At 42.0% G+C, this 12,019-nt stretch overlaps 1 protein-coding gene across 7 annotated transcripts in view; it reads right to left on the reverse strand.

Annotated features, from left to right (window-relative positions):
* The window catches only part of tenm2a (teneurin transmembrane protein 2a), a 466,651-nt gene that overhangs the window by 126,755 nt on the left and 327,877 nt on the right, over nt 1-12,019 (reverse strand). Inside the window, exon 6 of one of the 7 annotated variants that reach the window (XM_060927879.1) lies at nt 3,380-3,394. The exons of the other annotated variants lie outside the window; for them this stretch is intronic. Within the exon in view, the coding sequence (XP_060783862.1) occupies nt 3,380-3,394 (15 nt within the window). The remainder of the gene's footprint in view (nt 1-3,379; nt 3,395-12,019) is intronic. 7 annotated transcript variants of the gene reach the window in all.

The following is a 12,019-nucleotide window of genomic DNA, read 5'->3' on the forward strand; positions in this document are numbered from 1 at the left end:
CCCGTTCCTTAGCATCACGATACTTGAAACAGGAAGTACGGTAAGGTCACATGATCACTTGGCATGTGGTGCCGCCAAGCGTGGACAGCTTCTACACCTGATGTGGATCGTGGAACCCCAGACCACCAGTTTCAAGAGAATCAGGGATCAGTTCTCTGAACTGTTCCATGGCTTGTAAACAGCTTTCACGCTTCAGCAATCATACTGAGCAATCATAGTCGAATGAACCCACGTCTCGGGGTTAACCTTCATCCTACCAAGTGGGGTCCATCTGGACCCTGCACCTATATGTTTGTTTGCCATTTTAAAAATATGTGACATACTGCCTCACCGTTTTATGAATTTGTCGGAATTTATGTCTTAATTAAAACACTAAAGCACCGGAAGATCAGCTTTATGCATTGTGAAGGTATAATTAATTTGTTACTGGGGTCCAACCGGACCCCAGAGTAAAGTTTATCTGTCTTTCATTTTATAATTGAATAGCACACTGAAAGTTAACTTCTTTTATTTCTTTTATGTTCCATAATGAAACTACCAAGGCATTCCTTCTTGGGGTCCGTGTGGACCCCACTGCTGCAATAAGCACAGGCTGCAAAACAAAAGCCCTAAATTATTTTACAATTACTTTTTTGTTTTAAATTCTGTAAGAAAAGACCTAAGTTGTAATCCAGAATGTTTTACAGCTGCATGAGCTGCAAAAATCATGTATATAATGCCAATTTTTTTTGTGGCGCTATAATTTGCTACATGTATGCTAGTTATTGCAATATTATTGCAATGTTATTGCATTTATAATACATCATTGATATTCAGCCATAGTGGATTTTGTTCTTCAATAAAGTTATGTCTGTTTGCTGCATTGAATTGGTTCTTACTGCATTGATTTCAAGGTATTCCCTCCTGGGGTCCATACGGACCCCGCCTGGTAGTTTGTGTATGTAAAATTGGCTGGTAGGATGAAGGTTAAGTGTGTTCTTTATGCCTTGGGCCCTTTAGTGTATTGCTGTTATTAATACAAGATGTTCCGAACAAAACGTATCTGGTGATTTTGTCTTTATAAGCTTTAATTTTAAAGAAAAGTATTGGGGTCCAAACGGACCCCACATGGTAAGATTAAGGTATAAAATAGCATGGTAGGATGAGGGTTAAAAAAAAAAAGTAAGCGTGGAAACGGCCTAAGAGGTGCTCATGTTTCCAAATAACGATGCAATTCTGATATATTTCTAAAGTGGCATGCTGTGAGCACAAAATAAAAGTGAAACTCAACCGTTAACAGTTAAGGCTGGCTTTACAATCAGATTTCATCTTTTGCAACTTGGATGAATATGTTTCATTGTGTCAAAATATGGATTTTCAGTGTGCTTTCAATTTTGATCATTCCACATGAGGCAGCCCGCTCAGCAGCGTTATGACAGCGGCACAATGGCTGGACAGGCAGACTGACAGCGCTGCAGTAGAAGAGCTAAATGATGAGAATTAAACGGGCGTGTTTGTATTGCCCTTAACCACTAAGCCACATCTGATTCCAAATACCACCTGTCTCAACACCTTTATTCCTCCAAGATATTTCAATATGACACAAATGGCTGTACGCTGTGGGCTGTCAGCCTCTGGGAATAAGCAATTTGTAATCAGAATACACAGCTGTTTATATCACTCAACTGTAATGTGAGAATACATTAGACTCGTGCTTTACATGCGCCGTAATTTCACAGGATTTTGCATCTTTTTAACACATCGAGGCTGTACTAACACACCGCAGTCCTTCTATCACGACTACATAAACACTGAATATCTTCGTATCAAGCTTGAAACATACTTAGGGACTTGAGAAAACAGGGCAGAGACTGATGAGAAGAGCTACAGCTAGAAGGCATAGTTAGAAAAAAGCACTATAGTTAGTGGAGGTGTTTACTGAGGAAAGATCATCTTTCTCTTCCTTTCTCTCTCTCTCTGTCTCTCTCTCTCTCTCTGTGTCTCTCCCGCTCTCTCCATTCTTCTGTGGCCGAACAATGGTGACTGAATGAGTGAGAAGTAGAGCATCATGGGACACTCGGCCAAGTGACACAAATGAAAACAAATCGTCAGGCGTGAGCATCCCGAAACCGGAGAAACAATAGGAGTAAAAGCATAAATGTCAATTTGCGATGATGAAAGATCCAATCTAAAGGTAATGGGGAGAAGCCCCTCGACAGCGGGCACTAATAGACACTGTGATTTCAGCAGGCCTCCGTCTGCTCCACAATAAATGAAAGAGCATAATTAGAAAACAGCCACTGAGACCGTCCTCCACACCGACACTCTCTCCGTCTCGGATAACGAGGTGTTTTTCTCATGGCAGGAAGTGAATATGGAGCCTCTCTTAGTGCTTGATAGGCACGTTTGTGCTCTGAAACATCCGTTGCAATGCTGGTCCTTTTACATTATAACCAGTGGATTAACAGGAACTAACTTTAACACTATGTTGCCTGTTACATCAGCTGAATGCAAGCTCGAGGTCTAGTTTGTGTGTCAACAACCAGTACATTTACAGTGGATGTAAAAAGTTTTTCTGATGTAAAAAAAAAAATGAGACCACGATAAATAATTTCAAAACTTTTCCCACCTTTAATGTGACCTATAACCTGTACAATTCAATTGAAAAACAAACATACAATAAGCTGGTTGTATAAGTGTGCACACCCTTAAACTAATACTTTGTTGAAGCACCTTTTGATTTAATTACAGCATTCAGTCTTTTTGGGTCGGAGTCTATCAGCCTGCCACATCTAGACTTGGCAATATTTGCCCACTCTTCCTTGTAAAAGCGCTCCAAATCTGTCAGATTGCGAGGGCATCTCTCGTGCACAGCCCTCTTCAGGTCACTCCGCAGATTTTCAATTTGGATTTAGGTCTGGGCTCTGGCTGGGCCATTCCAAAACTTTTTTGGGGTCATTGTCGTGCTGAACGATGAAATTCCTCTTCATCTTCAGCTTTCTAGAAGACACCTGAAGGTTTTGGGCCAAAATTGACTGGTATTTAGAACTGTTCATAATTCCCTCCACCTTGACTAAAGCCCCTGTTCCAGCTGAAGAAAACCAACCCCAAAACATGATGCTGCCACCACCATGCTTCACCGTGGGTATGGTGTTCTTTTAGTGATGTGCAGCGTTGTTTTTGCGCCAAACATACCTTTTGGAATTGTGGCCAAAAAGTTCAACCTTGGTTTCATCAGACCATAACACATTTTCCCACATGCTTTTGGGAGAGTTGATGGTTTTTTGTTTTTGCAAAATTTAGCCGGGCCTGGATGCTTTTCTTTGACCCTACCTCATAGTCCAGACATATGGAGAATACGGGAGATTGTTGTCACATGTAGTGCACAACCAGTACTTACCAGAAATTCCTGCAGCTCCTTCAGTGTTGCTGTAGGCCTCTCGGCAGCCTCCCTGACCAGTTTTCGTCTTGTCTTTGCATCAATTTTGGAGGGACATCCAGTTCTCGGTAATGTCACTGTTGTCCCATATTTTCTCCACTTCTTGATGACTGTCTTCACTGTGCTCCATGGCCATGTGCTCTAATGCCATGGAAATGTTTTTGTACCCTTCTCCTGACTGATACCTTTCAACAATGAGATCCCTTTGCTGCTTTGTAAACTCTCCCATGGCTTTTGCTGGAAGATGCAACTGAGTAAATGTCTGGACCTTATCTGGGGTTAATCAGAGTCATTTTAATTGATGGTAGGTGTGAACCCAAAAAGACTGAATGCTGTAATTAATTCAAAAGGTGCTTCAACAAAGTATTAGTTTAAGGGTGTGCACACTTATGCAACCAGCTTATAGTATTTTTTTTTATTTTTTACCCCCCCCCCCCCCCCCAACAGATTTGTGGGATAGATTTATTTTTTTTTTAAATCAGAAAAACTTATCATTTTAACGGATTGTGTAGACTTTTTATATCCATGATCAGTTGTCCTATGTGACAGTTGCAACATAGCCTTAAATGTATACAGGGGGACTATTAGATAACAAATACGCTATTTTCATATCAGCCAGCGTGGCGAGCTCTTTCCTCGGGTAGTAAAACACGTCATTAAATTGAGATATTGGCAAGATGGTATATGCCACAATATGTTTGAAAAGTAGCATAAGTATTATACAGTACTATTCAGAGTTATTTTTCATGCTGTGGTTCATGATGTTCAAGAACCAAAGCATAATACAAGACATGGATAAATCGAGTCCCCGCTTTATTGTAAAGCGCAATGTTTTTTTGTTGTTGTTGTTCTGTTCTACTGTTAAAATATATCTAACATGCAGTAAATATATTACACTGAAAAAAGGGGGACATTAACTGCTTCCCTGCATCATGACACATTTTGATATTTCCTGTTTATATCACTCTGTGTGACAAGGTTTTGATCTACAACCACTTTACAGACCATTAGTTACTAGTGTGTCTGTGGTGCAACTGATGTCCTACGATGTGAGAGTTAAAAACAAACAAACCAAAAAGAAAAAAAAAAGCTCACATGGTTTAGGATCGTCTTTACACCCTTACATTCGGCTGGTACAACAGGCCCCTGAAGTCTAGATTTATCTGTTGTTTTACTAAATTTGATTAAACATGGCATTAAAATGCATAATAAACAAAAATTGTGCAATCTGTCTCTGGACTCATTTCTAGGCTTGCTTCTACAGTATGAGCTACCACTTACCGTACATACAGTAGTCATATCCTGACATTTCCTGTTGAAAAAGTTACACTGACATGACTTTAGATTATTTATCGTATGTATCTTACGGGGCGGCACGGTGGTGTAGTGGTTACTGCTGTCGCCTCACAGCAAGAAGGTCCGGGTTCGAGCCCCGTGGCCGGCGAGGGCCTTTCTGTGCGGAGTTTGCATGTTCTCCCCGTGTCCGCGTGGGTTTCCTCCGGGTGCTCCGGTTTCCCCCACAGTCCAAAGACATGCAGGTTAGGTTAACTGGTGACTCTAAATTGACCGTAGGTGTGAATGTGAGTGTGAATGGTTGTCTGTGTCTGTGTGTCAGCCCTGTGATGACCTGGCGACTTGTCCAGGGTGTACCCCGCCTTTCGCCCGTAGTCAGCTGGGATAGGCTCCAGCTTGCCCGCGACCCTGTAGAACAGGATAAAGCGGCTAGAGATAATGAGATGAGATGTATCTTACGTATCCGCAGCAGAGAATGACTACGGAAATTGGAGGAGTGAAGAACACTGCTGGTGTGTGGCGTGAGGTTTTGCGTCAGTGCCATTACGGAAAGCACCTGATGCATATATGCATGAGTATAGAGGTATTTATGGAAGAAAGATCACATCACACACACACATACACTTGAAGCCAATGTAACTGACAGACATCATGGTGAGATAGAAAGCGTGCAAACATGGCCACATTGCTGAGCTCAGGCCCTAAGTGAGAAGCCATGCACAAGCAGACCACTAAAAGCCTGCTGGCTCACTATACCGTACATGTTTGTGTGTGTGAGAGAGTGTGTGTTCTAATCTTAAAAGCTACGCAAAGCACTGAGCTACGGTACACGGATGGCTATTCAGAGACAGCACAAACGCAGTTCTAGACCTACATGTATCTCGTTTTCAATAACTGGGGTTTCACACAGATCTGTAGTCTGCCTCAGGACAGCATTAAATAGCTCTCTCTCTCTCTCTCTCTCTCTCCGTCTGTGCAAGTCTGGGCAAGGGAGGCTGAAGAAGAGCAGGTTTTCACCACCCTGCATTAATCTTGCAGTGATGCTTTGAAAGCCTACTGGCACCAGGAACAAGGCTGAAGTTCTTGATCTTGGCTTCAGCTCAATAAACTGTTTATTGACATTTTCTGGAGTTCAACACACGTATCATGGGCACAAGGCTCGACAAGATGCTTGCTCAGCAGTCAACTGGAGCGCCCCTCTCTCTTTCACTTGAAATCTTTAAATATGCGTTCTCTCAGCTGCAACCGCATGCCATCATGCGAGTGGTTTCAGTGCATGTATAACTACATACACAGCTGTATTTAAAAAAAAAAAAAAACTTTCTGAAGTACCGGTACTTGTTTGCAAAGTTGCCTCTTTTAACTCCTTCTCTTTCATTTCTCCTTTTCCTCTGTGCGCTTTGGTTAAAACACTGGCTGACATCGCAGTGATACAGTGGAGGGACGGGAGCTGTGGCCGGCCTAAATATTCCACCCACAGCCGGCATCTGCCTGGCCTGCTCATCTGCTCTAATGAGCAATAATAGCCTGTCTGAGAGTGTCCTCAAAATCAGCCTAAAAATAAACAGCCTTTTTAAGCACCACTCCAGAAGTGAGCTAGTCACACACACGCATAAACACACACCAGCACACACTCACTCATGCGTGGATGGCAATATACAATATTTGGCATACTGAGAAGTGCCAGAACGCTCGCACAAACAATTATGCAGTTACTGTAATTGTAAAGCTAGTATTCGTTATACAAGAGGTTATGACAATACGATGCGGATGTGCTTTTCAAAACATGATAAATAGCGTAAATGTTTGGAGCATGAGTAACACAGGATGATTTCCCTGGCAGGGTTATACAATTCGACAGTTTATGACCCCCCAAAAAAAAGACACAATTCCCATCTATAACAAATGCTCAACACCCCCTCTCCCCGACCCCACCGAGCGTTACGATGCTCCAAGGGCCTGCAGTCACACTTCTCTACTTCTCTACTCCCTGCCAAAGCTCCTGGTTCTGCTCACTCAAAATCTCTAGTTGGAAAATCTCTTTCACCCCAATATTGGGATACACGCCGACTGTACCATGTTTGTCCAGATAACAAATAATGACATTATTAAAATTCAGGCCATGCTCTCCACACCAGGGCTGAGAAAGCACAGCTGCATGATGCATCTCACTGTTAAAACAAAACCCAGAGCCCAGTGTGCTGCAAATCAAACACTCAGTGTTCAGCATGTACCAGCAACTACTCCGTACCTAGTAGCCAGGGTCAAGCAATCATTTACTTAAAAAAAAAAATTGACAATTTTCATCGTTCTTGAATGGAACAATAAAATCTCTGATTATTCTGAGTTGATAACATTATTTGGGAACACTTTATTTGAGGAGTATCTACTGTACATTGAACCTTCATAACACATTCAAAGCATTTCAGAAATATTTTGTAAAGCACTACTGAAGGAGAGCGGCACGGTGGTGTAGTGGTTAGCACTGTCGCCTCACAGCAAGAAGGTCCGGGTTCGAGCCCAGCAGCCGGCAAGGGCCTTTCTGTGTGGAGTTTGCATGTTCTCCCCATGTCCGCGTGGGTTTCCTCCGGGTGCTCCGGTTTCCTCCACAGTCCAAAGACATGCAGGTTAGGTTAACTGGTGACTCTAAATTGACCGTAGGTGTGAATGTGAGTGTGAATGGTTGTCTGTGTCTATGTGTCAGCCCTGTGATGACCTGGCGACTTGTCCAGGGTGTACCCCGCCTTTCGCCTGTAGTCAGCTGGGATAGGCTCCAGCTTGCCTGCGACCCTGTAGAACAGGATAAAGCGGCTAGAGATGATGAGATGAGATGAGATGAGATGAGATGAGATGAGATGAGATGAGCATACACGTCAACCTATACGGAATGTCCGTATTTTATACGGATTTGATTCAATAAACGTAGTATACGGGCGTATAAATAAAGTTATACGGATTCTTTAAAAAAAACTTCAATATTTATTTAGAGCTATAATCAATTCCCACGATGATAAAAGAGCGCATAACATTTACTGAACAGAGTCTTATGAAATCGCGCGTTATCTTGTGGTAGCGAGACTTCGTTCCACTTTTGATCATGCGCACACCGCATTGCGAGAATCCCGCCATCCGTGAAGTCATAGACATATAAACATAGACGCCGCCTTCTGCGTAGAATCATACGTCATCCTCGCCGCCGTATTGGATGGGGCAAAGTGGAGAGTCTTCAACGTCTCTGGTATAGCGTCTAGACAGTAGCCGAGAATAAAGATGCCTCATTCATGTGCTGCGTTTAACTGTACCAACAGGTTTACCGTCCAAACGAGATCACATGGGATTACCTTTCACAGCTGAGACTGGAAAAATACTTTTCATTGTATTTGGTCATTATAACGTAATTTTACGAACAGATTTTCCTGACTAATACGCTGATAACACTTTGTGTTTTTGTCAAACATTGGAGCTTTGTATTCATTCTGAAGGTTTATTGTTATTAATATTGAATAAAAAGTAACTGGGATATATCATTGTTAATTATCATTCAAATTTTAGGTAAATTATTTTAATTTGCATCTTATACGGATTTTATAAGGGAAATACGGATTTTGGAGGTTGGTTATACAGGTTTGATTGACGAAAGGTTGACATGTATGGATGAGACTACTGAAGGATTTACCCAAGGCTTATTTCAAAACCTTAGTTCATGAGATGAAAGTTTTTTTTTTTTCAGAAGTACTTTACAATTGCGTTTCAATACTCTTCAGTTGAAGTCTTGATGGTACATTTGCATTAAAAAATGATTATAAAGCATCGTTCTAATACAACTGCACTTCGTTTCTGAAGCCAAAATGTCAAAAATTAGTTGAATGTCCTCAAAATAAAGTGCTGTCCAAATCTGTATTTAATGCCTACAGTTTCTGTAGTTGTTATCTGGGGGTGAAAAAAAACCCCAATCAAAACCTCTCTCGTCTGTTTTTCATGTAAAGATAAAACCACAAAAAACTGTAATTTCACCTCATGAGTTTTGACAAAGCCTTTCATAAATTCTGCAGCACTGGTTTATACAAGATTTATGCAAAGTTTATGAAAAGCCTATGGGGAGACCCTTCAAATAAAGCACTTTCCAGTATTTTTTTCATTCCACGCAGCCTAGAACTTAAAGTTATAATCAGTGATTTTGGCAGCTACAAGTTAGCTACAGGTGTTTGGAAACACAAGCTGGGGGTATACTTGACTTGACACATGACTCCGTGGCCAGTCCACATGCCGTTTATTTGTAAACCCGTTCTGAATCCGATCTTCCTGATTGAATGTCCACATTATATATTGCAAATGATTAGATCTGGGGCGGCACGGTGGTGTAGTGGTTAGCGCTGTCGCCTCACAGCAAGAAGGTCCGGGTTCGAGCCCCGTGGCCGGCGAGGGCCTTTCTGTGCGGAGTTTGCATGTTCTCCCCGTGTCTGCGTGGGTTTCCTCCCGGTGCTCCGGTTTCCCCCACAGTCCAAAGACATGCAGGTTAGGTTAACTGGTGACTCTAAATTGACTGTAGGTGTGAATGTGAGTGTGAATGGTTGTCTGTGTCTATGTGTCAGCCCTGTGATGACCTGGCGACTTGTCCAGGGTGTACCCCGCCTTTCGCCCGTAGTCAGCTGGGATAGGCTCCAGCTTGCCTGCGACCCTGCAGAAGGATAAAGCGGCTAGAGATGAGATGATTAGATCTGATCAGTGTGTCCATGTGGCAATCCGCATTTTCAATCTTATTCACGTTGGTTGCTATAGTAATGGAATTGTCCCCGGAAGTAGAAGTAGTTGACAAATAAACCGAAATGGAGGGTAAGGAAATGGGCCTGATTATTTACCACATGGCACCGTAGAGCCGCGGTGTAGGCTTTATAAAAATATTGAGACGGCATCAGAGACGGACGAGGTTTGCCTGCTCCGCTTTATTTCACGCACCACCAAATTAGCATGTTTCCTGTATGTGTGATATAAACATGAACTTTACGTGGCACCACAAGCCACAGATGAAAATAAATAAATAAATAGAAACCCTCTTGAAATACAATTCGAGCAGTCAGACCTAAATGGATTTGCAAAAATGCGATCTGAATCGTATTTCAAACCACATACAAATGTGATTTCCAACGTATTTTTAAAAATCAGATCTCATCTGATTTTTGGCTGTTCAGACTTGCTACATATGATCAGATACGCATATAAATCAGATTTTGACTGACATTCTGAACGTGGCTGATGTATACCCCTTCAGGGTCACAGGGGAAGCTGGAGCCAATCCCAGGTGACTTCAGGTGAGAGGTGGGGTACACCCTGGTCAGGCGGCTTATCTGTCACAGGGCTAATGCAGAGACGAACAACCATCCACACTCATGGGCAATTCAGAGTAGCCAGTTGACCTAATCTGTATGTCTTTGGACTGTAAGGGAAACTGGAGCACCCAGATGAAACCCACGGAGACATGGGGAGAACATGCAAACTCTGTACAGAAAGGCCTCAAGGTTCAAACCCAGAACCTTCTTACTCTGAGGTGACAGGGCTAACTCCTGCACCATTGTGCTGCCCTTATTTAGTGTTAATACATAAAAATAAGGACAGTATAATTACGGTAGGCCACTGGCGAGTGGCCTAGTGGTTAGCGTGTCCGCCTCTCGATCGGGAGATCTCCTCACAGTCGGGTCATACCAAAGACTATCATAAAAAATGGTGCCTACTGGCAAGGTACGCTGCAATACAGATGCGAGTGGGGAGTCAAACTCTCACGGTTACCAGTGGACTAGCCCCCCACTGTAACCCTAGCTATGTAATATAAGCGAGACACTGAGGGCTATGAAACACAGATCGGTGCCACCAAACGTGCCATGGATGGTGCAGGAAGGACTTTGACTTGACACAAAAAACTGTCTTGCCCATACAGTAATTATGCAATAAGTATATAATTTGAGACACAGAGACGCCTTAATGATTGGTCATATCCTTTACATATGCAACTTCCTCAACTTATCTCTCACGTTCATTCCTTCTTGGAAATAGAATCAACAAACCGGAGGATATATAATATATGCAGAAGCATTTCACCTGTATACTCTCTGAAATGTCTGATGCACTAAGTGACTGCAGCCAGTTAGGCCACTTTGCCGAAATGATCAGATGCTCCTGAAACTGGAGGAATCCGATTATCTGATCATCCCCCCACTGTTCATCTCATCCAGGGGAAAATTTGGAAACAGGTTTGCCATAATTATTGTGCTGCATCTATGCAGATATCAAAGCGTTGAATGAAAAATATCATGACAGCTGAGTGACTATGGCCTGGCCAACTCTCGGAGGTGAACGTTTTTGAGGGTGCAAAAAAGACAATAATTTTAAATAAAATGAAAAATGAAACTAAAACAAATCACAAAAAAATTCCCTAAACATTAATTTATGTTACTAATTGGCACAGAAAGAAAAAAAAAGTAGTGGAAATCTGCTTAATGCACAGTAAATGCCATTAGTATTGATTTAGGATAAAAGCAGACATGAACAGATAGACGGACAGACACACAGACACACACACTTTGTAGCACACTTCCTCTTTATAATCGTGTCTATCTTTCTGCCTCCGTGGGCTGGGTTATTGGGCAGAAACCTCATTTCCTACACAGCGATCTCCCTCAACAAGATCACAGGACATTTAATTGAACTTGGAACCACACACATACACTCGCTCAGCCACATGCGTCACAACTCACACAGAAGTCATTCACACAAAAGCAGCAACACAGACACTTGCTTGGGCTATTTGGCAATGAGTCAGTTATTTACCGAGCTGTTTTTAAACCACATATAAGGGTTTAAAGTGTTTTCAAGTGAATGCTCATACTGGGAAAATTTCATCAAATCTGTCAATGATTCTCAGCATTCTATGTTTAAAATACTTATTTTCATAAAGCAACACTATGTTATAAAATAAGACAGATAAATTACATAGCTAAGGGAAAAAGTAAAAAGAAATAATAAAAAAAGGAAGTCCGAGGTACTCTTAATATTACAGTCTGTATGAGGAAGTACACAAACGAAATATCATATTATATATTTTGTTATAAAACGTGCAGATAAGACACATTTACACTCCAAAACTTTAATGAACTAAAGTGGCACAGGCGATAATGCTGACGGTAGAGTAATTCCATATCGAAACGTCGCTATGTGTAAACACAGTATTATATGCGATTGCTTGTCTCACATCTGTCAAAGGCTCTGATTCATTTTCCAGCCATTTCCACCACCATCGCCACCCCCCAGAACTGT

Source organism: Neoarius graeffei, chromosome 8 (genome assembly GCF_027579695.1).
Source record: "Neoarius graeffei isolate fNeoGra1 chromosome 8, fNeoGra1.pri, whole genome shotgun sequence".
In the NCBI taxonomy this organism is placed as follows: Eukaryota; Metazoa; Chordata; class Actinopteri; order Siluriformes; family Ariidae; genus Neoarius; species Neoarius graeffei.